The sequence below is a fragment of the Cyanistes caeruleus genome, chromosome 39 (genome assembly GCF_971803275.1).
Source record: "Cyanistes caeruleus chromosome 39, bCyaCae1.hap1.1, whole genome shotgun sequence".
Lineage (NCBI taxonomy): Eukaryota > Metazoa > Chordata > Aves > Passeriformes > Paridae > Cyanistes > Cyanistes caeruleus.
In genome coordinates, this window is record NC_141740.1 from 1 (window position 1) to 27,288 (window position 27,288).

Genomic DNA, 27,288 nt, shown 5'->3' on the forward strand with positions numbered 1-27,288 from the left:
CCTCCCCCACTCCGCAGCCGCAGCCGCCGCCGCAACCCCCGGGACGGCCCCGGACCCCTCCCCCACCAACCCCCCCCCCCCTCAAAAAAAAAACCCAAATTAATTCGGGGGGGGTCCCCAGACCCTCCCCCACCCCCCCCACCCCTCCCCACCCCCCGACCCCTCCCCCTCTCCCCCCAAAAAAAAATCCGAGTCCCGCCGCCCCTCCCCCCACCATGAAGGACCGGACCCAGGAGCTTCGCAGCGTGAGAGGGGGGGGAGGGGAGGGAGGGGGATTTTGGGGAGGGGGCGGATTTTGGGGGGTGGGGGGGGGGGAGGTGGGGAGGGGGTTTGGGGGGGTGGGGGAGGGGAGGGGGAATTTTTTGGGATTTTTTTGGGGATTTTTTCGGGGGGTTTTGGGGGGTCAGAGGATGCTCCGGAGGTTTTTGGGGGGATTTGGGGGGGTTTTGGGGGGTCTTGGGGGGTCCCGGAGGGGTTTGAGGTGGGGGGAGGGGAGGGGGATTTGGGGGATTTTTTTGGGATTTTTTGGGGATTTTTTTAGGGATTTTTTGGGGCTTTTTGGGGATTTTTTGGGGATTTTTTGGGGGGTTTTTGGGGGGTCTTGGGGGGTCCGAGGATGCTCCGGAAAATTTGGGGAGATTTGGGGGGTCTTGGGGGGATTTGGGGGGTCCCGGAGGGGTTTGGGGGGGTGGGGGAGGGGAGAGGGATTTTTGGGGATTTTTTGGGGATTTTTTTGGGATTTTTTTGGGGGGTTTTGGCGGGAAATTTGGGGGGATTTGGGGGTTTTGGGTGAATTTGGGGGGTCCGAGGATGCTCCGGGAAATTTGGGGGGGATTTGGGGGGGTCTTGGGGGAATTTGGGGGGTCCCGGAGGGGATTGGGGGGTGGGAGAGGGGAGGGGGAATTTTTTGGGATTTTTTTTGGGGATTTTTTGGGGGGGTTTTGGGGGGGTCAGAGGATGCTCCGGAGGGTTTTGGGGGGATTTGGGGGGGTTTTGGGGGGTCTTGGGCGGTCCCGGAGGGGTTTGGGGGTGGGGGGAGGGGAGGGGGATTTGGGGGATTTTTTTTGGATTTTTTTGGGATTTTTTGGGGATTTTTTGGGGCTTTTTGGGGGGGATTTGGGGATTTTGGGGCGATTTTGGGGGGATTTTGGGGGGTCCGAGGATGCTCCGGAAAATTTGGGGGGGATTTGGGGGGGTCTTGGGGGGTCCGAGGATGCTCCGGAAAATTTGGGGAGGATTTGGGGGGTCCCGGAGGGCTTGGGGGGGTGGGGGAGGGGAGGGGGAATTTTGGGAATTTTTTTGGGATTTTTTTGGGGCGTCTTGGGGGGGATTTTGGGATTTTGGGGCGATTTTGGGGGGGTTTTGGGGAGTCCGAGGATGCTCCGGAGGTTTTTGGGGGGATTTGGGGGGATTTGGGGGGTCCCGGAGGGGTTTGGGGGGGTGGGGGGAGGGGAGGGGGAATTTTGGGGATTTTTTTGGGATTTTTTGGGGGGGTTTTGGGGGGATTTGGGGGGGTCAGAGGATGCTCCGGAAAATTTGGGGGGGGTTTGGGGGGGTCTTGGGGGGGTCCGAGGATGCTCCGGGGGGATTTGGGGGGGTCTTGGGGGGTCTTGGGGGGTCCCGGAGGGGTTTGGGGGGGTGGGGGAGGGGAGGGGGATTTTGGGGATTTTTTTGGGATTTTTTGGGGATTTTTTAGGGGGGTTTTGGCGGGAAATTTTGTATTTTGGGGCAATTTTGTGGGGGTTTTGGGGGGGTCCGAGGATGCTCCGGGAAATTTGGGGGGGATTTGGGGGGGCCCGGAGGGGTTTGGGGGGTGGGGGAGGGGAGGGGGAATTTTTGGGATTTTTTCGGAATTTTTTGGGGGGGTTTTGGCGGGAAATTTGGGATTTTGGGGCGATTTTGGGGGGATTTTGGGGGGGTCCGAGGATGCTCCGGAAAATTTGGGGGGGATTTTGGGGGGTCTTGGGGTGATTTTGGGGGGTCCCGGAGGGGTTTGGGGGGGTGGGGGAGGGGACGGGGATTTTGGGGGATTTTTTTGGGATTTTTTGGGGATTTTTTGGGGGATTTTGGGGGGGTTTTGGGGGGATTTGGGGGGCAAAATTTGGCGGAATTTTGGGATCTTGGGGGATTTTGGGGGGATTTGGGGGGATTTTGGGGGTCTGGGAGGGATTTTCGGGCAATTTCAGGGAATTTTGGGGGGATTTTGGGGAATTTCTGGGAATTTTGGGGGTCTGGGAGGGATTTTTGGGAATTTGGGGGAGATTTTGGGGGGATTTCAGGGATTTTGAGTGGAATTTGGGGCATTTTGGGGGTCTGGGAGGGATTTTTGGGAATTTTTGGGAATTTTTGGGAATTTTGGGGGATTTCTGGGGGATTTTTGGGAATTCTGGGGGAGATTTTGGTGACATTTTTGGGAATTTTGGGGGGATTTGGGGAATTTTGGGAGTCTGGGATTGACTTTTGGGAATTTTGGGGAGATTTTGGGGGGATTTCAGGGATTTTTGGGGGATTTGGGAAATTTGGGGGGGATTTTGGTTGAATTTCGGGGAATTTTGGGAATTTTTGGGAATTTTGGGGGATTTCTGGGGGATTTTTGGGAATTTTGGGGGGATTTCGGTGAAATTTTTGGGAATTTTGGGGGGATTTGGGGAATTTTGGGGCTATTTTGGGGAATTTTGGGGGTCTGGGATTGACTTTTGGGAATTTCGGGGGGATTTTGGGGGGATTTCAGGGATTTTGGGTGGAATTTGGGGAATTTTGTGGGTCTGGGAGGGATTTTTGGGAATTTTTGGGAATTCTGGGGGAGATTTTGGTGACATTTTTGGCAATTTTGGGGAGATTTTGGGGGGATTTCAGGGATTTTTGGGGAATTTGGGGAATTTTGGGGGGATTTTCGGGAATTTTTGGGGAATTTCGGGGGTCTGGGATTGATTTTTGGGAATTTTGGGGATTTTGGGGAATTTTGGGGATTTTTGGGGGAATTTTGGGGAATTTCGGGGGGGGATTTTGGGGTCACTCGGGGTCACTCCTGCTCCCAAATGGGCGGAGCCTCACCCCGAGGGGGGCGTGGCCGCATCACTCAATCACCGATTTGAGCCCCGCCCCTAATGCAAACCCCCCTAACAAACCCCGCATATTCAAACGAGGGGGAGGGGCTATGCAAACGAGGGTGGGCGGGGTTTGGGAGGCCACGCCCCCTTCCCCGGGGTGACAGCGCCCCCTGCAGGCCAAGGACAGCGACGATGAGGACGAGGTGGTGACGGTGGACCGGGACCACTTCATGGACGAGTTCTTCGAGCAGGTCCGGGACCCCCGAAATCGGAACCGGGACCCCCAAAAATGGAACCGGGACCCCCAAAAATGGGACCGGGACCCCCAAAAACGGGACCGGGAGCCCCGGAAACGGAACTGGGACCCCCAAAAACGGGACCGGGAGCCCCGAAATCGGAACCGGGACCCCCAAAAACGGAACCGGGACCTCCAAAAACCCCCTGGGACCCCCAGAAATGGAACTGAGACCCCCAAAAACTCCCTGGGACCCCCAAAAACGGAACCGGGACCCCCAAAAATGGGACTGGAGACCCCGAAAACCCCCTGGGACCCCCGGAAACGGGACCGGGACCCCCAAAAACGGGACCGGGACCCCTGAAAACCCCCTGGGACCCCCAGAAATGGAACTGGGACCCCCAAAAATTGGACTGGGAGCCCCAAAAATGGGACTGGGACCCCCAGAAATGGAACTGGGACCCCCAAAAACCCCCTGGGACCCCCAAAAATGGAACTGGGACCCCCAAAATCGGAACAGGGACCCCCAAAAACAGGACCGGGACCCCTGAAAATCCCCTGGGACCCCCAAAAATGGAACTGGGACCTCCAAAAACGGGACCGGGACCCCCAAAAACCCCCTGGGACACCCGAAATCAGAACTGGAACCCCCCAAAATGGATCTGGGACGCCTGAAAACCCCCTGGGACCCCCAAAATCAGGACCGGGACCCCCGGAAACGGAACCGGGACCCCCAAAAACGGGACCGGGAGCCCCGAAATCGGAACCGGGACCCCCCAAAACCCCCTGGAACCCCCAGAAATGGAATCGGGACCCCCAAAAATGGGACTGGGAGCCCCAAAAATGGACCTGGGACCCCCAAAAATAGGATTGGGGACCCCGAAAACCCCCTGGGACCCCCAAAAATGGGACTGGGACCCCCAAAAATGGATCTGGGAGCCCCAAAAACCCCCTGGGATCCCCAAAATCAGGACCGGGACCCCCAAAAATGGGACTGGGACCCCCAAAATCCACCCGGGACCCCCAAAATCCCCCCAAAATCCCCAAAATTCCCCCAAAATTCCCCCAAAATCCCCAAAATTCCCACAAAATTCCCCCCAAATCCCCAAATCCCCCCAAATTCCCCCAATTTTCAAAAAAAATCCCCACAAAATCCCCCAAATCCTGTCAAAATCCCCCCAAAATCCCCAAAGTCCCCCCAAAATTCCCAAAATACTCTCAAATCCCCCCAAAATTCCTCCAAAATCCCCCAAAATTCCCCAAAATCCCCCAAATCCCCTCAAATCCCCCCAAAATCCATCTGGGACCTCCCAAAATCCCCCAAATTCCCAAAATCCACCCAAAATCTCCTCGAAATCGCCCAAATTTCCCCAAAAAACCCAAAAATCCCCCCAAATTTCTCCCAAACCCCCACAAAATTCCCCAAAATTTTCCAAAATCCCCAAAATCCCCCCAAAATTCCCCAAATTCCCCCCAAAATTCCCCCAAATTCACCCAAAATTCCCAAAATTCCTCCAAAATCCCAAATCCACCCAAAATTCCCCCAAAATCCACCTGGGACCCCCAAAAATCCCCAAAATTCCCCAAATCCCCCCAAGATTCCACCAAAATCCCAAAATTCCCCAAAAATCCCCCAAAATTCCCCCAAAATTCCCCAAAAATCCCAAAATTCCCCAAAATCCCCCCAAAATTCCACCAAAATTTTCCCAAATTCCCAAAATCCCCCCAAAATTCCCCCAAAATCCCCTCAAAATCCCCAAAATTCCACCAAAACCCCCAAAATCCCCCCCAAAAATCCCCCCAATATCCCCCCAAAATTCCCCCAAAATTCCAACAAAACCCCCCAAAATCCCCCAAAAATCCCCTAAAATTCCCCCAAAATTCTGCCAAAATTCCAACAAAAATCCCCCAAAAATCCCCCAAAATCCCCCCAAAATCCCCCCAAAAAATCCCCAAATTCCCCAAAATCCCCCAAAAATCCCCAAAAATCCCCCAAAATCCCCCCAAAATCCCCCAAAATCTCCCCAAAATCCCCCCAAAAATCCCCCAAAATCCCCCCAAAATTCCCCAAAAATCCCCCAAAAATCCCAAAAATCCCCCCCAAAATCCCCCCAAAATCCCCCCCAAAAATCCCCCGAAAATCCCCCAAAATCCCCCCAAAATTCCCTAAAAATCCCCCCAAAATCCCCCCAAATCCCCCCCAAAATCCCCAAATTTCCCCGAAAATCCCCAAAATCCCTAAAAATCCCCCCAAAATCCCCAAAATCCCCTCCAAAATCCCCCAAAATCCCCCAAAAATCCCCTAAAATTCCCCCAAAATCCCAAAATTCCCCAAAATCCCCCCCCAAAATCCCCCCCCAAAATCCCCCAAAATCCCCCAAAATCCCCCCAAATCCCCCCAAAATCCCCAGAATTCCACCAAAATCCCCCAAAATCCACTGAAATCCCCCCAAAATCCCCCAAAACCCCAAAAATCCCCCAAAATCCCCCCAAAATCCCCCCAAAATTTCCCCAAATCCCCTCAAAATCCCCCCAAAATTCCACCAAAATCCCCCCAAAATCCCCCCAAAATCCCCAAAATCCTCAAAATCCCCCAAAATCCCCCCAAAATTCCCTCAAATCCTTCCAAAATTGCCCAAAAATCCCCAAAAATCCCCCAAAAATCCCCAAAATTCCCCCAAAATCCCCCGAATTTTCCCAAAACCCCCGGAATTCCCCCCAAAACCCGGGCAGGTGGAGGAGATCCGGGGCTGCATCGAGAAACTCTCGGAGGACGTGGAGCAGGTGAAGAAACAGCACAGCGCCATCCTGGCGGCGCCAAATCCCGACGAGAGTGAGTAATTAACGAGCTCGTTAACGAGCATCGGCTCATTAACATCCCCCCCGCTCATTAACGGGGTCACCGGGTCATTATTGGGGTCACCGCTCATTAACGGGGTCATTAACGGGGTCATTAACGGGGCACAGCGCCATCCTGGCGGCGCCAAATCCCGACGAGAGTGAGTAATTAACGAGCTCGTTAACGAGCATCGGCTCATTAACATCCCCACCGCTCATTAACGGGGTCACCGGGTCATTAACGGGGTCATTAACGGGGTCATTAACGGGGTCATTAACGGGGTCATTAACGGGGCACAGCGCCATCCTGGCGGCGCCAAATCCCGACGAGAGTGAGTAATTAACGAGCTCGTTAACGAGCATCGGCTCATTAACATCCCCACCGCTCATTAACGGGGTCACTGGGTCATTAACGGGGTCATTAACGGGGTCATTAACGGGGTCATTAACGGGGCACAGCGCCATCCTGGCGGCGCCAAATCCCGACGAGAGTGAGTAATTAACGAGCTCGTTAACGAGCATCGGCTCATTAACATCCCCCCCGCTCATTAACGGGGTCACCGGGTCATTATTGGGGTCACAGCTCATTAACGAGGTCATTAACGGGGTCATTAACGGGGTCATTAACGGGGCACAGCGCCATCCTGGCGGCGCCAAATCCCGACGAGAGTGCGTAATTAACGAGCTCGTTAACGAGCATCGGCTCATTAACATCCCCACCGCTCATTAACCGGGTCAGCGCTCATTAACGGGGTCATTAACGGGGTCATTAACGGGGTCATTAACGGGGTCATTAACGGGGCACAGCGCCATCCTGGCGGCGCCAAATCCCGACGAGAGTGAGTAATTAACGAGCTCGTTAACGAGCATCGGCTCATTAACATCCCCACCGCTCATTAACGGGGTCACCGGGTCATTAACGGGGTCATTAACGGGGTCATTAACGGGGTCATTAACGGGGCACAGCGCCATCCTGGCGGCGCCAAATCCCGACGAGAGTGAGTAATTAACGAGCTCGTTAACGAGCATCGGCTCATTAACATCCCCACCGCTCATTAACGGGGTCATTGGTTCATTATTGGGGTCACAGCTCATTAACGGGGTCATTAACGGGGTCATTAACGGGGCACAGCGCCATCCTGGCGGCGCCAAATCCCGACGAGAGTGCGTAATTAATGAGCTCGTTAACGAGCATCGGCTCATTAACATCCCCACCGCTCATTAACGGGGTCAGCGCTCATTAACGGGGTCATTAACGGGGTCATTAACGGGGTCATTAACGGGGTCATTAACGAGGTCATTAACGGGGCACAGCGCCATCCTGGCGGCGCCAAATCCCGACGAGAGTGAGTAATTAACGAGCTCGTTAACGAGCATCGGCTCATTAACATCCCCACCGCTCATTAACGGGGTCACCGGGTCATTAACGGGGTCATTAACGGGGTCATTAACGGGGTCATTAACGGGGTCATTAACGGGGCACAGCGCCATCCTGGCGGCGCCAAATCCCGACGAGAGTGAGTAATTAACGAGCTCGTTAACGAGCATCGGCTCATTAACATCCCCACCGCTCATTAACGGGGTCACCGGGTCATTAACGGGGTCACAGCTCATTAATGGGGTCATTAACGGGGTCATTAACGGGGCACAGCGCCATCCTGGCGGCGCCAAACCCCGACGAGAGTGAGTAATTAACTAGCTCGTTAACGAGCATCGGCTCATTAACATCCCCACCGCTCATTAACGGGGTCAGCGCTCATTAACGGGGTCATTAACGGGGTCATTAACGGGGTCATTAACGGGGCACAGCGCCATCCTGGCGGCGCCAAACCCCGACGAGAGTGAGTAATTAACGAGCTCGTTAACGAGCATCGGCTCATTAACATCCCCACCGCTCATTAACGGGGTCACCGCTCATTAACGGGGTCATTAACGGGGTCATTAACGGGGTCATTAACGGGGTCATTAACGGGGCACAGCGCCATCCTGGCGGCGCCAAACCCCGACGAGAGTGAGTAATTAACGAGCTCGTTAACGAGCATCGGCTCATTAACATCCCCACCGCTCATTAACGGGGTCAGCGCTCATTAACGGGGTCATTAACGGGGTCATTAACGGGGTCATTAACGGGGCACAGCGCCATCCTGGCGGCGCCAAATCCCGACGAGAGTGCGTAATTAACGAGCTCGTTAACGAGCATCGGCTCATTAACATCCCCACCGCTCATTAACGGGGTCAGCGCTCATTAACGGGGTCATTAACGGGGTCATTAACGGGGTCATTAACGGGGCACAGCGCCATCCTGGCGGCGCCAAATCCCGACGAGAGTGAGTAATTAACGAGCTCGTTAACGAGCATCGGCTCATTAACATCCCCACCGCTCATTAACGGGGTCATTAACGAGGTCATTAACGGGGCACAGCGCCATCCTGGCGGCGCCAAATCCCGACGAGAGTGAGTAATTAACGAGCTCGTTAACGAGCATCGGCTCATTAACATCCCCACCGCTCATTAACGGGGTCATTAACGGGGTCATTAACGGGGTCATTAACGGGGTCATTAACGAGGTCACCGCTCATTAACGGGGTCATTATTGGGGTCATTAATGGGATTATTAATGGGGTCATTAATTGAGTCATTAATTGAGTCATTAATTAGGACATTAATGGGGTCACCGCTCATTAACGGGGCCATTAATGGGGTCGTTAATGGGGTCGTTGGGTCATTAATCGGGTCATTAATGGGGTCATTAATGGGGTCATTTTTGGGGTCGTTAACGGGGTCAGCGCTTATTAACGAGGTCATTAATGGAGTCATTAATGGGGTCATTAACGGGGTCATTAATGGGTTCTTTGGGTCATTAATGGGATCATTACTGGGGTCATTAATGGGGTCAATAATTGAATCATTAATGGGGTCACCGCTCATTAATGGGGTCATTAATGGGGTCATTAATGGGGTCATTAATGGGGTCATTAATGGGGTCATTAATGGGGTCATTAATGGGGTCATTAATGGGGTCACTAATGGCGTCATTGGGTCATTAGTGGGGTCATTAATGGGGTCATTAATTGAATCATTATTGGGGTTATTAATGTGGTCATTAATGGGGTCATTAATTGAGTCATTATTGGGGTCATTAACGGGGTCACCGCTCATTAACGGGGTCATTAATGGGTTAATTAATGGGGTCATTAACGCGGTAATTAACCGGTCACTCACCGGTCACTCACCGGTCACTCTCTGGTCATTAGTGGGGTCATTAACGGGATCATTAATGGGGTGATTAATGGGGTCATTGGGTCATTAATGGGGTCATTAATGGGGTCATTGGGTAATTAACCGGTCACTGAGTGGTCAGTGAGTGGTCACTGAGTGGTCACTCACCGGTCACTCACTGGTCACTCACTGGTCACTCACCGGTCACTCACTGCTCATTAATGGGGTCATTAATGGGGTCATTGGGTAATTAACCGGTCACTGAGTGGTCACTGAGTGGTCACTCACCGGTCACTCACTGGTCACTCACTGGTCACTCACTGACCATCACTGGTCACTCACTGTTCATTAATGGGGTCATTAATGGGGTCATTAACGGGGTCATTGGGTAATTAACCGGTCACTGAGTGGTCAGTGAGTGGTCACTGAGTGGTCAGTGAGTGGTCACTGAGTGGTCACTCACCGGTCACTCACCGGTCACTCTCTGGTCACTCACCGGTCACTCACTGACCATCAGTGGTCACTCACTGCTCATTAATGGGGTCATTAATGGGGTCATTAACGGGGTCATTGGGTAATTAACTGGTCACTGAGTGGTCAGTGAGTGGTCAGTGAGTGGTCAGTGAGTGGTCACTCACTGGTCACTCACCGGTCACTCACCGGTCACTCACCGGTCACTCACTGCTCATTAATAGGGTCATTAATGGGGTTATTAATGGGGTAATTAATGGGGTCATTGGGTAATTAACCGGACACTGAGTGGTCAGTGAGTGGTCACTGAGTGGTCACTCACCGGTCACTCACTGGTCACTCACTGGTCACTCACCGGTCACTCACTGCTCATTAATGGGGTCATTAACGGGGTCATTGGGTAATTAACCGGTCACTGAGTGGTCAGTGAGTGGTCAGTGAGTGGTCACTCACCGGTCACTCACCGGTCACTCTCTGGTCACTCACCGGTCACTCACTGACCATCACTGGTCACTCACTGCTCATTAATGGGGTCATTAATGGGGTCATTAACGGGGTCATTGGGTAATTAACCGGTCACTGAGTGGTCAGTGAGTGGTCACTGAGTGGTCAGTGAGTGGTCACTCACCGGTCACTCACTGGTCACTCTCTGGTCACTCACAGAGACCAAGCAGGAGCTCGAGGACCTCACGGCCGACATCAAGAAAACGGCCAACAAAGTGCGCTCCAAGTTGAAAGGTGACCGCTCCGGCCACTGAGTGACCACTCCGGCCACTGAGTGACCACTGCCACCCCTCCCCCCCACTGCGGCCACTGAGTGACCACTGCCACCCCTCCCCCCCACTGCGGCCACTGAGTGACCACTGCGGCTCCTGCAACCCCCTGCGACCCCTCCGGCCACTGAGTGACCACTGTGGCCACTCCCCTCTCTCTGGCCACTGAGTGACCACTGTCCTTGAGTGATTGTTGTCCCCGTATGACCGCTGTCCCCGAGTGACCGCTGTCCCTGAGTGACCGCAGAGTGACCGCTGTCCCTGAGTGACCGCTGTCCCTGAGTGACCGCAGAGTGACCGCTGTCCCCGAGTGACCGCTGTCCCTGAGTGACCGCTGTCCCTGAGTGACCACAGAGTGACCGCTGTCCCCGAATGACCGCTGTCCCTGAGTGACCACAGAGTGACCGCTGTCCCCGAGTGACCGCTGTCCCCGAGTGGCCACAGGGTGGCTGCAGAGTGAGTGACCGCTGTCCCTGAGTGACGGCTGTCCCCGAGTGTCCGCTGTCCTTGAGTGACCGCTGTCCTTGAGTGACCGCTGTACCCGAGTGACCGCTGTCCCTGAGTGATTGTTGTCCCCGAGTGACCGCTGTCCCCGAGTGACCGCTGTCCCTGAGTGATTGTTGTCCCCGAGTGACCACTATCCCCAAGTGACCGCTGTCCCTGAGTGACCGCTGTCCCCGAGTGACCGCTGTCCCCGAGTGACCGCTGTCCCCGAGTGGCCGCAGGGTGGCCGCAGAGTGAGTGACCGCTGTCCCCAAGTGTCTGCTGTCCCCGAGTGACCGCTGTCCCCGGGTGGCGGAAGAGTGGCCGCAGAGTGACCGCTGTCCCCGAGTGACCGCTGTCCCCAAGTGGCCGCAGGGTGGCCGCAGAGTGAGTGACCGCTGTCCCTGAGTGGCTGAAGAGTGACTGCAGAGTGACCGCTGTCCCCGAGTGACCGCTGTCCCTGAGTGGCTGAAGAGTGACTGCTGTCCCCGAGTGACCGCTGTCCCCGAGTGACCGCTGTCCCCGAGTGGCCGCAGGGTGGCCGCAGAGTGACCGCTGTCCCCGAGTGACCGCTGTCCCCGAGTGGCCGCAGGGTGGCTGCAGAGTGAGTGACCGCTGTCCCCGAGTGGCCGCAGGGTGGCCGCAGAGTGACCGCTGTCCCCGAGTGACCGCTGTCCCCGAGTGGCCGCAGGGTGGCCGCAGAGTGAGTGACCGCTGTCCCTCCGGCCGCAGCCATCGAGCAGAGCATCGAGCAGGAGGAGGGGCTCAATCGCTCCTCGGCCGATCTGCGCATCCGCAAGACGCAGGTGAGGCCGAAGGCTCCGGCACCGTCATCGTCTTCATCGTCATCGTCATCATCTTCATCATCGTCTTCATCGTCATCGTCGTCATCTTCATCATCATCGTCATCTTCATCGTCATCATCGCCATCGTGATGTCATCGTTATCTTCATCATCGTCATCGTCTTCATCGTCATCGTCATCATCATCGTCATCGTCATCGTCATGATGTCATCATCATCTTCATCATCGCCATCGTGATGTCATCGTCATCTTCATCATCGTCATCTTCATCATCATCATCGTCATCATCGTCATCTTCATCTTCATCGTCATGATGTCATTGTCTTCATCATCGTCATCGTCATGACATCATCGTCTTCATCATTGTCATCATCATGATGTCATCGTCATCTTCATTATCATCATCGTGATGTCATCGTCATCATCGTCATCGTCATCTTCATCATCGTCATCATCTTCATCATCTTCATCATCGTCGTGATGTCATCGTCTTCATCATTGTCATCTTCATCGCCATCGTCATCGTCATGATGTCATCGTCTTCATCATCGTCATCATCATGATGTCATCGTTATCTTCATCATCGTCATCGTCTTCATCGTCATCTTCATCATCATCATCATCATCATCTTCATCGTCATCTTCATCATCATCGTCATCTTCATCATCATCTTCATCGTCATCATCATCGTTATCGTCATCGTCATGATGTCATCATCTTCATCATCGTCATCATCATGATGTCATCGTTATCTTCATCATCGTCATCATGATGTCATCGTCATCTTCATCATCGTCATCGTCATCATCGTCATCATCATCTTCATCGTCATCGTCATGATGTCATCATCATCTTCATCATCGCCATCGTGATGTCATTGTCATCATCACTGTCGTCATCATCTTCATCTTCATCGTCCTGATGTCATCGTCTTCATCACCGCCATCTTCATGATGTCATCATCATCTTCATCATCGTCGTCATCTTCATCATCTTCATCGTCATCTTCATCGTCATCGTCGTCATCATGATGTCATCATCATCTTCATCATCGTCGTGATGTCATCGTCTTCATCATCTTCATCGTCACCATCATCGTCGTCATCATCTTCATCATCATCATGATGTCGTCGTCATCTTCATCATCGTCATCATCGTCATGATGTCATCTTCATCGTCATCTTCGTCATCTTCATCATCATCATGATGACGTCATCTTCATCATCGTCATCTTCATCATCGTCATCTTCATCATCATCATCATCATCATCTTCATCATCGTCATCATGATGTCATCTTCATCATCGTCATCGTCATCATCATCGTTATCGTCATCGCCATGACGTCATCATCGTCATCATCGTCATGACGTCATCGTCTTCATCATCACCATCGTCATGACGTCATCACCGTTGTGACATAATCATGACGTCATCATCTCCATCATTGTCATCTTCGTCATCGTCATCATCATCATCGTCGTTGTTGTGACGTCATCGCTGTTGTGACGTCATCGTCACCTTCGTCATCGCCATCGTCATCTTCATTGCCTTCGTCAGCTTCGTCATCATCGTCATCGTCACTGTGACGTCGTCGTCATCGTCATGACGTCATCGCTGGCTTTGGCGTCGGCATCGCCATTGTATGACCTCACCTGTCCTGTGTGTCCGGTGTCACCTGTGTCACCTGTGTGTCACCTGTCCTGTGTCACCTGTCCTGTGTCACCTGTCCAACCTCACCTGTGTCACCTGTGTCACCTGTGTCACCTGTGTGTCACCTGTGTCACCTGTCCTGTGTCACCTGTGTCACCTGTCCTGTGTGTCATGTGTCACCTGTGTCACCTGTCCCACCTGTGTCACCTGTCCAACCTCACCTGTGTCACCTGTGTCACCTGTGTCACCTGTGTGTCACCTGTCCCACCTGTGTCACCTGTTCTGTGTCACCTGTGTCACCTGTCCAACCTCACCTGTGTCACCTGTGTGTCGACTGTGTCACCTGTCCAACCTCACCTGTGTCACCTGTGTCACCTGTGTCACCTGTCCTGTGTCACCTGTCTCTCACCTGTCTCACCTGTCGGGTCTCACCTGTCCGTGTCTCACCTGTCCTGTCTCACCTGTCTCACCTGTCTCACCTGTCTCACCTGTCTCACCTGTCTCACCTGTCTCACCTGTCTCACCTGTCCGTCTCTCACCTGTCCTGTCTCACCTGTCTCACCTGTCTCACCTGTCGTCTCTCACCTGTCCGTGTCTCACCTGTCGTCTCTCACCTGTCCTGTCTCACCTGTCCTGTCTCACCTGTCCGTCTCTCACCTGTGGTGTCTCACCTGTCTCACCTGTCCTGTCTCACCTGTCTCACCTGTCTCACCTGTCTCACCTGTCTCACCTGTCTCTCACCTGTCCGTGTCTCACCTGTGCAGCACTCGACGCTGTCGCGGAAGTTCGTGGAGGTGATGACCGAGTACAACGCGACCCAGTCCAAGTACCGGGACCGCTGCAAGGACCGGATCCAGCGCCAGCTGGAGATCAGTGAGGGTCACTCAGGGGTCACTCAGGGGTCACTCTGGGGTCACGGGGTCACTCAGGGGTCAAGGGGTCACTCAGGGGTCAACGCGACCCAGTCCAAGTACCGGGACCGCTGCAAGGACCGGATCCAGCGCCAGCTGGAGATCAGTGAGGGTCACTCAGGGGTCACTCAGGGGTCACTCAGGGGTCACTCAGGGGTCACGGGGTCACTCAGGGGTCAAGGGGTCACTCAGGGGTCACTCAGGGGTCAAGGCGACCCAGTCCAAGTACCGGGACCGCTGCAAGGACCGGATCCAGCGCCAGCTGGAGATCAGTGAGGGTCACTCAGGGGTCACTCAGGGGTCACTCAGGGGTCACTCAGGGGTCACGGGGTCACTCAGGGGTCAAGGGGTCACTCAGGGGTCAAGGCGACCCAGTCCAAGTACCGGGACCGCTGCAAGGACCGGATCCAGCGCCAGCTGGAGATCAGTGAGGGTCACTCAGGGGTCACTCAGGGGTCACTCAGGGGTCACTCAGGGGTCACGGGGTCACTCAGGGGTCAAGGGGTCACTCAGGGGTCAAGGCGACCCAGTCCAAGTACCGGGACCGCTGCAAGGACCGGATCCAGCGCCAGCTGGAGATCAGTGAGGGTCACTCAGGGGTCACTCAGGGGTCACTCAGGGGTCACTCAGGGGTCACTCAGGGGTCACGGGGTCACTCAGGGGTCAAGGGGTCACTCAGGGGTCAAGGCGACCCAGTCCAAGTACCGGGACCGCTGCAAGGACCGGATCCAGCGCCAGCTGGAGATCAGTGAGGGTCACTCAGGGGTCACTCAGGGGTCACTCAGGGGTCACTCAGGGGTCACGGGGTCATCCTGAGGTCAAGGGGTCACTCAGGGGTCAAGGCGACCCAGTCCAAGTACCGGGACCGCTGCAAGGACCGGATCCAGCGCCAGCTGGAGATCAGTGAGGGTCACTCAGGGGTCACTCAGGGGTCATCCTGGGGTCACTCAGGGGTCACGGGGTCACTCAGGGGTCACGGGGTCACTCAGGGGTCAAGGCGACCCAGTCCAAGTACCGGGACCGCTGCAAGGACCGGATCCAGCGCCAGCTGGAGATCAGTGAGGGTCACTCAGGGGTCACTCAGGGGTCACTCAGGGGTCACTCAGGGGTCACTCAGGGGTCAAGGGGTCACTCAGGGGTCAAGGCGACCCAGTCCAAGTACCGGGACCGCTGCAAGGACCGGATCCAGCGCCAGCTGGAGATCAGTGAGGGTCACTCAGGGGTCACTCAGGGTCACTCAGGGGTCACTCAGGGGTCACGGGGTCACTCAGGGGTCAAGGGGTCACTCAGGGGTCAAGGGGTCACTCAGGGGTCAAGGTGACCCAGTCCAAGTACCGGGACCGCTGCAAGGACCGGATCCAGCGCCAGCTGGAGATCAGTGAGGGTCACTCAGGGGTCACTCAGGGGTCACTCAGGGGTCACTCAGGGGTCACTCAGGGGTCACGGGGTCACTCAGGGGTCAAGGGGTCACTCAGGGGTCAAGGCGACCCAGTCCAAGTACCGGGACCGCTGCAAGGACCGGATCCAGCGCCAGCTGGAGATCAGTGAGGGTCACTCAGGGGTCACTCAGGGGTCACTCAGGGGTCACGGGGTCATCCTGGGGTCACAGGGTCATCCTGAGGTCAAGGGGTCACTCAGGGGTCACTCAGGGTCACTCAGGGGGGTCAGGGGTCACTCAGGGGTCATTCAGGGTCACTCAGGGGTCACTCAGGGGTCATTCAGGGTCACTCAGGGGTCACTCAGGGGTCACTCAGGGTCACTCAGGGGTCACTCAGGGTCACTCAGGGGTCATTCAGGGTCACTCAGGGGTCACTCGGGTCATTCAGGGGTCACTCAGGGGTCACTCAGGGTCACTCAGAGGTCACTCAGAGTCACTCAGCGTCACTCAGCGGTCACTCAGAGGTCACTCAGGGGTCACTCAGCGGTCACTCAGGGGTGTCAGGGGTCACTCAGGGTCACTCAGGGGTCACTCAGGGTCACTCAGGGGGGTCAGGGGTCAATGTTGGGGTGGGGTCAGCACCGGGTGGGGGAGGGGAACGGTCATTGTGGGAGGGGGGAGGGGTCACCATGGGGTGGGGGAGGGGTCAGGGGTCAGTGTGAGGGGGGAGGGGTCACCACGGGGTGGGGGAGGGGCAGCGGTCATCGCGGTGGGGGAGGGGTCAGCTCCGGGTTGGGGGAGGGGCAGCGGTCATTGCGGTGGGGGAGGGGTCAGCTCCCGAGTGGGGGAGGGGCAGCGGTCATCACGAGGGGGGAGGGGTCAGCTCTGGGTTGGGGGAGGGGCAGCGGTCATCACGAGGGGGGAGGGGTCAGCTCCGGGTTGGGGGAGGGGCAGCGGTCATCACGAGGGGGGAGGGGTCAGCTCTGGGTTGGGGGAGGGGCAGCGGTCATCGCGGTGGGGGAGGGGTCAGCTCTGGGTTGGGGGAGGGGCAGCGGTCATCGCGGTCACTCTCCCCTCCCCCCCCCGCAGCCGGCCGGACCACGACCAACGAGGAGCTGGAGGACATGCTGGAGAGCGGCAAGCTGGCCATCTTCACCGACGACGTGAGTGACCACCACCGACAGGGGTCAGCGGGGTCAGCAGGGGTCAGCAGGGGTCAGTGAGGGTCATTAGGGGTCAGCAGGGGTCAGTGAGGGTCAGCAGGGGTCAGTGAGGGTCATTAGGGGTCAGCAGGGGTCATCAGATCTTCACCGACGACGTGAGTGACCACCACCGACAGGGGTCAGCGGGGTCAGCAGGGGTCAGCAGGGGTCAGTGAGGGTCATTAGGGGTCAGCAGGGGTCAGTGAGGGTCAGCAGGGGTCAGTGAGGGTCATTAGGGGTCAGCAGGGGTCATCAGATCTTCACCGACGACGTGAGTGACCACCACCGACAGGGGTCAGCGGGGTCAGCAGGGGTCAGCAGGGGTCAGTGCGGGTCATCGGGGTCATCAGGGGTCATCACATCTTCACCGACGACGTGAGTGACCACCACCGACAGGGGTCAGCGGGGTCAGTGAGGGTCAGCAGGGGTCAGCAGGGGTCAGCAGGGGTCATCACATCTTCACCGACGACGTGAGTGACCACCACCGACAAGGGTCAGCGGGGGTCAGCAGGGGTCAGCAGGGGTCAGCAGGGGTCAGTGAGGATCATCAGGGGTCAGCAGGGGTCATTGGGGGTCATTGGGGTCATCAGGGGTCACTGGGGGTCAGCAGAGGTCATCACATCTTCACCAACGACATGAGTGACCACCAGCATGGCCAGGGGTCAGCAGAGGTGGGCAGAGGTCATCAGGGGTCATCAGGGGTCACTGGGGGTCATCAGGGGTCAGCGAGGCCACCACAAACCCGATAGGGCCACCAAGACCCCAAAGTGGCCACCAATACCTCAATGGGGCCACCAGAAACCACCTGGAGCCCCCTGGTGACCACCTGGAGATCTCTGGTGACCACCAAGTGACCACCTGGAGATCTCTGGTGACCACCAAGTGACCACCTGGAGATCTCTGGTGACCCCCGGTGACCCTGGTGACCACCAGGAGCTCTCAGGTGACCCCAGGCGACCACCAGGAGATCCCTGGTGACCACCAGGTGACCACCAGGAGCTCTCAGGTGACCCCCGGTGACCCTGGTGACCACCAGGAGCTCTCAGGTGACCACCAGGAGCTCTCTGGTGACCCCTGGTGACCCTGGTGACCACCAGGAGCTCTCAGGTGACCACCAGGAGCTCTCAGGTGACCCCTGGTGACCACCAGGAGCTCTGAGGTGACCACCAGGTGACCCTGGTGACCACCAGAGGCTCTCAGGTGACCCCCGGTGACCCTGGTGACCACCAGGAGATCCCTGGTGACCACCAGGTGACCACCTGGAGATCTTCAAAACCACCTGGAGATCCCTGGTGACCACCAGGTGACCACCAGGAGCTCTCAGGTGACCACCAGGAGATCTCAGGTGACCCCTGGTGACCCCTGGTGACCACCAGAGGCTCTGAGGTGACCCCTGGTGACCCTGGTGACCACCAGGTCATCTCTGGTGACCACCAGAAGCTCTCAGGTGACCCCTGGTGACCACCAGGAGATCCCTGGTGACCACCAGGTGACCACCAGGAGCTCTCAGGTGACCACCAGGTGACCCTGGTGACCACCACGAGATCTCAGGTGACCACCAGGTGACCCTGGTGACCACCAGGAGCTCTCAGGTGACCCCTGGTGACCCTGGTGACCACCAGAGGCTCTGAGGTGACCCCCGCTGACCCTGGTGACCACCAGGAGCTCTGAGGTGACCCCTGGTGACCACCAGGAGCTCTCAGGTGACCCCCGGTGACCCTGGTGACCCCTGGTGACCCTGGTGACCACCAGGAGCTCTCAGGTGACCCCCGCTGACCCCCGCTGACCCGCGGTGTCCCCCCAGATCAAGATGGACTCCCAGATGACCAAGCAGGCGCTGAACGAGATCGAGACGCGGCACAACGAGATCATCAAGCTGGAGACGAGCATCCGCGAGCTGCACGACATGTTCGTGGACATGGCCATGCTGGTGGAGAGCCAGGTCCGGCCGGAGTGACCGCCGGGTGACCGCTGGGTGACCAGGAGTGACCACAGGGCAGGGGGAGTGACCAGGAGTGACCAGGAGTGACCAGGAGTGACCAGGAGTCACCAGGAGTCACCAGGGGGCAGCTGGACCCACCAAGGGTCAGAGATGTTCGTGGACATGGCCGTGCTGGTGGAGAGCCAGGTCCGGCGGGAGTGACCGCTGGGTGACCGCTGGGTGACCGCTGGGTGACCACAGGGGAGGGGGAGTGACCAGGAGTGACCAGGAGTGATCAGGGGGCAGCTGGACCCACCAAGGGTCAGAGATGTTCGTGGACATGGCCATGCTGGTGGAGAGCCAGGTCCGGCCAGAGTGACCGCTGGGTGACCGCTGGGTGACCGCTGGGTGACCACAGGGGAGGGGGAGTGACCAGGAGTGACCAGGAGTGACCAGGGGGCATCTGGGAGGGGTTAGGGGTTAGAGGTCATCTGGGCCCACCAAGGGTCAGAGATGTTGGTGGACATGGCCATGCTGGTGGAGAGCCAGGTCCGGCCGGAGTGACCGCCGGGTGACCAGGGAGTGACCACTGGGGAGGGGGAGTGACCAGGAGTGACCAGGAGTGACCAGGAGTCACCAGGAGTCACCAGGAGTGACCAGGGGGCAGCTGGACCCACCAAGGGTCAGAGATGTTGGTGGACATGGCCATGCTGGTGGAGAGCCAGGTCCGGCCAGAGTGACCGCCGGGTGACCGCTGGGTGACCGCTGGGTGACCGCTGGGTGACCACTGGGGAGGGGGAGTGACTAGGAGTGACCAGGAGTGACCAGGGGGCAGCTGGACCCATTGAGGGTCATCTGGGCCCACCAAGGGTCAGAGATGTTCGTGGACATGGCCATGCTGGTGGAGAGCCAGGTCCGGCCAGAGTGACCGCTGGGTGACCAGGGAGTGACCGCTGGGTGACTGCTGGGGAGGGGGAGTGACCAGCAGTGACCAGCAGTGACCAGGAGTGACCAGGAGTGACCAGGGGGCAGCTGGACCCACCAAGGGTCAGAGATGTTCGTGGACATGGCCGTGCTGGTGGAGAGCCAGGTCCGGCCGGAGTGACCGCTGGGTGACCAGGGAGTGACCACTGGGCAGGGGGAGTGACCAGGAGTGACCAGGAGTGATCAGGAGTGACCAGGAGTGACCAGGAGTGACCAGGAGTGATCAGGAGTGACCAGGAGTGACCAGGGGGCAGCTGGACCCACCAAGGGTCAGAGATGTTGGTGGACATGGCCATGCTGGTGGAGAGCCAGGTCCGGCCAGAGTGACCGCTGGGTGACCAGGGAGTGACCACTGGGGAGGGGGAGTGACTAGGAGTGACCAGGAGTGACCAGGGGGCAGCTGGACCCATTGAGGGTCACCTGGACCCACCAAGGGTCAGAGATGTTGGTGGACATGGCCATGCTGGTGGAGAGCCAGGTCCGGCCGGAGTGACCGCCGGGTGACCACTGGGTGACCACTGGGGAGGGGGAGTGACCAGCAGTGACCAGGAGTGACCAGGAGTCACCAGGGGGCAGCTGGACCCACCAAGGGTCAGAGATGTTCGTGGACATGGCCATGCTGGTGGAGAGCCAGGTCCGGCCGGAGTGACCGCTGGGTGACCGCTGGGTGACCGCTGGGTGACCACTGGGGAGGGGGAGTGACCAGGAGTGACCAGGGGGCAGCTGGACCCACCAAGGGTCAGAGATGTTGGTGGACATGGCCGTGCTGGTGGAGAGCCAGGTCCGGCCGGAGTGACCGCTGGGTGACCAGGGAGTGACCACTGGGGAGGGGGAGTGACCAGGAGTGACCAGGAGTGACCAGGGGGCAGCTGGGAGAGGTTAGGGGTTAGAGGTCATCTGGACCCACCAAGGGTCAGAGATGTTCGTGGACATGGCCATGCTGGTGGAGAGCCAGGTCCGGCCGGAGTGACCGCCGGGTGACCGCTGGGTGACCACTGGGTGACCAGGAGTGACCACTGGGCAGGGGGAGAGACCAGGAGTGACCAGGAGTCACCAGGGGGCAGCTGGACCCATTGAGGGTCATCCGGGCCCACCAAGGGTCAGAGATGTTCGTGGACATGGCCGTGCTGGTGGAGAGCCAGGTCCGGCCAGAGTGACCGCTGGGTGACCACTGGGTGACCACTGGGTGACCAGGAGTGACCACTGGGCAGTGGGAGTAACCAGGAGTGACCAGGAGTGACCAGAGGTCACCTGGACCCACCAAGGGTCAGAGATGTTCGTGGACATGGCCGTGCTGGTGGAGAGCCAGGTCCGGCCGGAGTGACCGCTGGGTGACCACTGGGTGACCACAGGGCAGGGGGAGTGACCAGGAGTGACCAGGAGTGACCAGGACTGATCAGGGGGCAGCTGGACCCACCAAGGGTCAGAGATGTTGGTGGACATGGCCGTGCTGGTGGAGAGCCAGGTCCGGCCGGAGTGACCGCTGGGTGACCGCTGGGTGACCACTGGGTGACCACTGGGTGACCAGGAGTGACCACAGGGGAGGGGGAGTGACCAGGAGTGACCAGGGGGCAGCTGGACCCATTGAGGGTCACCTGGACCCACCAAGGGTCAGAGATGTTGGTGGACATGGCCATGCTGGTGGAGAGCCAGGTCCGGCCGGAGTGACCGCCGGGTGACCACTGGGTGACCACTGGGTGACCAGGAGTGACCACAGGGGAGGGGGAGTGACCAGGAGTGACCAGAGGTCATCTGGACCCATTGAGGGTCATCCAGACCCACCAAGGATCAGAGATGTTGGTGGACATGGCCGTGCTGGTGGAGAGCCAGGTCCGGCCGGAGTGACCGCTGGGTGACCACTGGGTGACCACTGGGTGACCACTGGAGAGGGGGAGTGACCAGGAGTGACCAGGGGGCAGCTGGACCCACCAAGGGTCAGACATGTTGGTGGACATGGCCATGCTGGTGGAGAGCCAGGTCCGGCTGGAGTGACCGCTGGGTGACCACTGGGTGACTGCTGAGTGACCGTGAGTGATCCTGAGTGACCCCTGAGTGACTCTTGAGTGACCCCTGAGTGACCCCTGAGTGACTGTTGAGTGACCCTGAGTGACCCTGAGTGACCCCTGAGTGACCCTGAGTGACCACTGAGTGACCACTGACCCCTGAGTGACCCTGAGTGACTGCTGAGTGACCCTGAGTGACCGCTGAGTGACCACTGAGTGACCCTGAGTGACCCCTGACCCCTGAGTGACTGCTGAGTGACCCCAATGACTCCTGAGTGACCAGTGAGTGACTAGTGAGTGACTGCTGAGTGACTCTGAGTGACCCCTGAGTGACCCCTGAGTGACCCCTGAGTGACCACTGACCCCTGAGTGACCCCTGAGTGACCCTGAGTGACCCTGAGTGACCCCTGAGTGACCCCTGACCCCTGAGTGACCCTGAGTGACCCGAGTGACCCCTGAGTGACCCCTGAGTGACCGCTGAGTAACCTCTGAGTGACCCCAATGACTCCTGAGTGACCCTGAGTGACCCCTGAGTGACCCCTGAGTGACCCTGAGTGACTGCTGAGTGACCCCAATGACTCCTGAGTGACTGCTGAGTGACCCTGAGTGACCCCTGACCCCTGAGTGACCGCTGAGTGACCGCTGAGTGACCCCTGACCCCTGAGTGACCGCTGAGTGACCGCCGAGTGACCGCTGAGTGTGCCGCGCAGGGCGAGATGATCGACCGCATCGAGTACAACGTGGAGCACTCGGTGGATTACGTCGAGCGCGCCGTCTCCGACACCAAAAAAGCCGTCAAGTACCAGAGCAAGGCCCGGAGGGTGAGTGGGGGCGGGGCCGGGGCCAGCAGACGGGCGGCGGGGCCACCAGAACTCACTGGGGCCACCGGGAATGTGATTGGGCCACCAGGAATGTGATTGGGCCACCAGGAATCCAATATGGCCACCATAAATCCAATATGGCCACCAGGAATCCAATATGGCCACCAGAACTCACTGGGGCCACCAGGAATGTGATTGGGCCACCAAAAACTTGATTGGGCCACCAAAAACCTGATTGGGCCACCAGGGACCCAATATGGCCACTAGGAACCCAATGGGGCCACCATAAATCCAATATGGCCACCAGGACTCAGTGGGGCCACCAAAACTCAGTGGGGCCACCAGGAATGTGATTGGGCCATCAGGAACGTGATTGGGCCACCAAAAACCTGATTGGGCCACCAGGAATCCAATATGGCCACCAGGACTCAGTGGGGCCACCAGAACTCACTGGGACCACCAGGAATGTGATTGGGCCACCGAAAACCTGATTGGGCCACCAGGAATCCAATATGGCCACTAGGAACCCAATGGGGCCACCAGGAATCCAATATGGCCACCAGGAATCCAATATGGCCACCAGAACTCACTGGGGCCTTCAAAACTCACTGGGGCCACTAGGAACGTGATTGGGCCACCAGGAATCCAATATGGCCACTAGGAATCCAATATGGCCATAGGAACCCAATGGGGCCACCATAAATCCAATATGGCCACCAGGACTCAGTGGGGCCACCAGAACTCACTGGGGCCACCAGGAATGTGATTGGGCCACCGAAAACCTGATTGGGCCACCAGGAATCCAATATGGCCACCAAGACCCCAATGTGGCCACCAGGGACCCAATGGGGCCACCAAAAATCCAGTGGGGCCACCAAGACCCCAAGGTGGCCGCCACAAATCCAAGATGGCCGCCTCAAATCCAAGATGGCCACCTCAAATCCAAGATGTCCGCCTAAAATCCAAGATGGCTGCCTCAAACCCAAGATGGCCGCCTCAAATCCAAGATGGCCACCACAAATTCAAGATGGCCGCCACAAATTCAAGATGGCCACCACAAATTCAAGATGGCCGCCTCAAATCCAAGATGGCCGCCTCAAATCCAAGATGGCCGCCACAAACCTGGCTTTGGTGGGGGCGGGGCTTGAGGGGGCGGGCTTGAGGGGGCGGGGCTTGGGTGGGGCTCGAGGGGGCGGGGTTTGAGGGGGCGGGGTTTGAGGGGGCGGGGCTTGGGGGGGCTTGAGGGGGCGGGGCTTGAGGGGCGGGGCTTGAGGGGGCGGGGCTTGTTTAACTCTCCCGTCTTCTCTCCTCTCTCCCCTCCCCCGCTGCCTGGGAACACCAAAAAACACCAAAAAACCCCAAAAATCAACCCAAAAAAATCCCCCCCAAAAATCCCAAAAAATCCCAAAAATACCCAAAATCACCCCAAAAAACCCAAAAAATCCCAAAAACCCCCAAAATCCCCAAAATCACCCCCAAAAACCCCAAAAAATCCCAAAAATCCCAAAAAAACCAAAAAACCCCAAAATCCCCCAAAAACCCCCAAAAATAAAAAAAAAAACCCAAAACCCCAAAACCCCCCAAATTCCCCCCAAAACCCCCCAAAAAACCCCCAAAAAATTCCCAAAAAAACCCCAAATCCCTCCCAAAAAACCAAAAAAATCCCAAAAAACCCTCAAAAATCCCCAAAAAACCCCAAAAACCCCCAAATTCCCCCCAAAAATCCAAAAATCAAAAAAATCCACAAAAACCCCCAAAACCCCCCAAATTCCCCCCAAACCCCCCCAAAAATTCCCAAAAAAACCCCAAAATCCCTCCCAAAAAAACCAAAAAATCCCCCAAAAAACGCCCCAAAACCCAAAAATTCCTCCCAAAACCGCCATAAAAACCCCCAAAACCCCCAAAAAAACCCCAAATCCCCCCCAAATTCCCCCCAAAATCCCCCCAAAAACCCAAAAAATCCCTAAAAAACCCCAAAAACCCCCAAATTCCCCCCAAAACCCCCCAAAATTCCCAAAAAAACCCAAAAATCTCTCCCAAAACCCCCAAAAATCCCCCAAAAACCCCCCCAAAAACCCAAAAAATCCCAAAAAAAACCCAAAATCTCTCCCGAAAACCCCAAAAATCCAAAACAAACCCTCAAAAATCCCCAAAAAACTCCGAAAACCCCCAAATTCCCCCCCAAATTCCCCACAAAATCCCCCAAAAAACCCAAAAAATTCCCAAAAAAACCCCCAAAAATTCCGAAAAAAACCCCAAAATCCCTCCCAAAAAAACCCAAAAAAATCCCCAAAAAACCCTCAAAAAATCCCCCAAAAATTCCAAAAATCCCCAAATTTCCCCCCAAAACCTCAAAAATCCCCCAAAAAACCCCAAAAAATTCCAAAAAAAACCCCCTAAAATCCCTCCCAAAAAATCCAAAAAAATCCCCAAAAAACTCAAAAACCCCCCAAAAACCCCAAAACCCCCCAAATTCCCCCAAAAACCCCCCCCAAAAAAACCCCAAAAACCCCAAAACCCCCAAATTCCCCCCAAAATCCCCCAAAAAATCCCCCCAAAAAACCCAAAATCCCTCCTAAAAAACCCCAAAAAATCCCAAAAAATCCTCAAAAATCCCCCAAAAAACCCCAAAAAATTCCAAAAAAAACCCCCAAAATCCCTCCCAAAAAATCCAAAAAAATCCCCAAAAACCTCAAAAATCCCCAAAAAACCCCAAAAACCCCCAAATTCCCCCCAAAACCCAAAAAATTCCCCAAAAAACCCCAAAATCCTTCCCAAAAAAAACCCCAAAAAATCCCAAAAAACCCCCAAAATCCCTCCCAAAAACCCCAAAAAAATCCCCAAAAAACCCCAAAAAATCCCCCAAAAATTCCAAAAATCCCCAAATTTCCCCCCAAAACCCCCAAAATCAAAAAAACCCCCCAAAAACCCCAAATTCCCCCCAAAAATTCCCCTCCCGTCGCCTCTGCGGGGCCGTGGGCAGAAGAAGATCATGATCATCATCTGCTGCGTGGTGCTGGGGGTGGTCCTGGCCTCCTCCATCGGGGGCACCCTGGGCTTGTAGACCCCTCCCCCAGCCCCTCCCCCACCCCCCCGGGCCCCTCCCCCCACCCCCTTAATTAACCGCATTAATGGCCAATAAATGAAGAGGCGTCAACGATTTTAAAGTCCCGCCCCTTTTCCCCTTCCCCGCCCCCGCCCCGCGTCGGCGCCGGGAAATCTGAGCGGGTTCTTCTCGGCCTTCATCCGCCCCATCGTTGTCATCTTCAGCTTCCTCTTCATCCAGCCCATCGTCTTCATCTTCATCCATCCCATTGTCCTCCTCTTCCTCTTCATCCATCCCATCATCCTCCTCTTCCTCTTCATCCAGCCCATCGTCTTCATCTTCATCCATCCCATCGTCTTCCTCTTCCTCTTCATCCATCCCATCATCCTCCTCTTCCTCTTCATTCATCCCATCGTCCTCATCTTCCTCTTCATCCATCCCATCGTCCTCATCTTCATCCATCCCATCATCCTCCTCTTCCTCATCCATCCCATCGTCCTCCTCTTCCTCTTCATCCAGCCCATCGTCTTCATCTTCCTCTTCATCCATCCCATCGTCCTCCTCTTCCTCTTCATCCATCCCATCGTCCTCCTCTTCCTCTTCCTCTTCCTCTTCATCCATCCCATCGTCCTCCTCTTCCTCTTCATCCTCTTCCTCTTCCTCCATCCCATCATCCTCCTCTTCCTCTTCATCATCTTCCTCTTCCTCATGGCGTGAGCCCCTCCCCCGCCTCCGCACCGGCCACGCCCTTTCCGTGGTGGGGGGAGGGGAGAATGGGGGTGGCCATGGGGGGTTGGGTTGGGTTGGGTTGGGTTGGGTTGGGTTGGGTTGAGTTGGGTTGGGTTTGTTGAGTTGGGTTGAGTTGGGATGAGTTGGGTTGGGTTTGGTTGAGTTGAGTTTGGTTGAGTTTGGGTTGAGTTGGGTTGGGTTTGGTTGAGTTGGGTTGAGTTGGGTTGAGTTCAGTTGGGTTGGGTTTGGTTGGGTTTGATTGGGTCAAGTTGGGTTGGGTTTGTTGAGTTGAGTTGGGTTGGGTTGAGTTGGGTTGAGTTCAGTTGGTTGAGTTTGGTTTGTTGAGTTGGGTTGAGTTGGGTTGGTTTGGTTGAGTTTGGTTGAGTTGGGTTGAGTTGGGTTGGGCTGGTTGAGTTTGGTTGAGTTGGGTTGGTTTTGGTTGAGTTTGGTTGAGTTGGGTTGGGTTGGGTTGAGTTGGGATTGTTGAGTTTGGTTGAGTTGGGTTGGTTTTGGTTGAATTTGGGTTGGTTGGGTTGAGTTGGGTTGAGTTCAGTTGGTTGAGTTTGGTTTGTTGAGTTTGGTTGAGTTGGGTTGGTTTTGGTTGAGTTTGGTTGAGTTGGGTGGGGTTGGGTTGAGTTGGGTTGAGTTGGGTTGGGCTGGTTAACTTGGGTTGGTTGAGTTTGGTTGAGTTGGGTTGAGTTGGGATTGTTGAGTTTGGTTGAGTTGGGTTGGTTTTGGTTGAGTTGGGTTGAGTTGCGTTGGTTGAG

General features: G+C 56.4%; 1 protein-coding gene across 3 annotated transcripts; it reads left to right on the forward strand.

The window, feature by feature from the left end:
• The first annotated feature begins 15 nt into the window (after positions 1 to 15).
• LOC111943551 (syntaxin-1B) lies at positions 16 to 25,906 on the forward strand. 3 transcript variants are annotated; one of them, XM_086872133.1, is made up of 10 exons: positions 16 to 245; positions 3,227 to 3,301; positions 6,019 to 6,118; positions 10,477 to 10,551; positions 11,802 to 11,875; positions 14,291 to 14,399; positions 16,905 to 16,978; positions 18,822 to 18,959; positions 22,636 to 22,746; positions 25,730 to 25,906. In XM_086872133.1, the coding sequence occupies exons 1-10, from the start codon at positions 216 to 218 to the stop codon at positions 25,808 to 25,810; spliced, it is 867 nt and encodes a 288-aa protein (XP_086728259.1). In that variant the 5' UTR covers positions 16 to 215; the 3' UTR covers positions 25,811 to 25,906. The 3 variants fall into 3 exon arrangements, with proteins under 3 accessions (XP_086728259.1, XP_086728260.1, XP_086728261.1); XM_086872134.1 differs by having other exon boundaries at positions 162 to 240; XM_086872135.1 differs by lacking the exons at positions 16 to 245; positions 3,227 to 3,301; positions 6,019 to 6,118 and adding an exon at positions 8,087 to 8,134.
• The last annotated feature ends 1,382 nt before the right edge of the window (positions 25,907 to 27,288 follow it).

Coding starts and splice junctions, on each gene's coding strand:
- LOC111943551 (XM_086872133.1), top strand. CDS start 216: ATGAAGGACCGGACCCAGGAGCTTCGCAGC. Junction 246..3,226: donor GGACCCAGGAGCTTCGCAGC/GTGAGAGGGGGG, acceptor CGCCCCCTGCAG/GCCAAGGACAGCGACGATGA. Junction 6,119..10,476: donor GGCGCCAAATCCCGACGAGA/GTGAGTAATTAA, acceptor GGTCACTCACAG/AGACCAAGCAGGAGCTCGAG.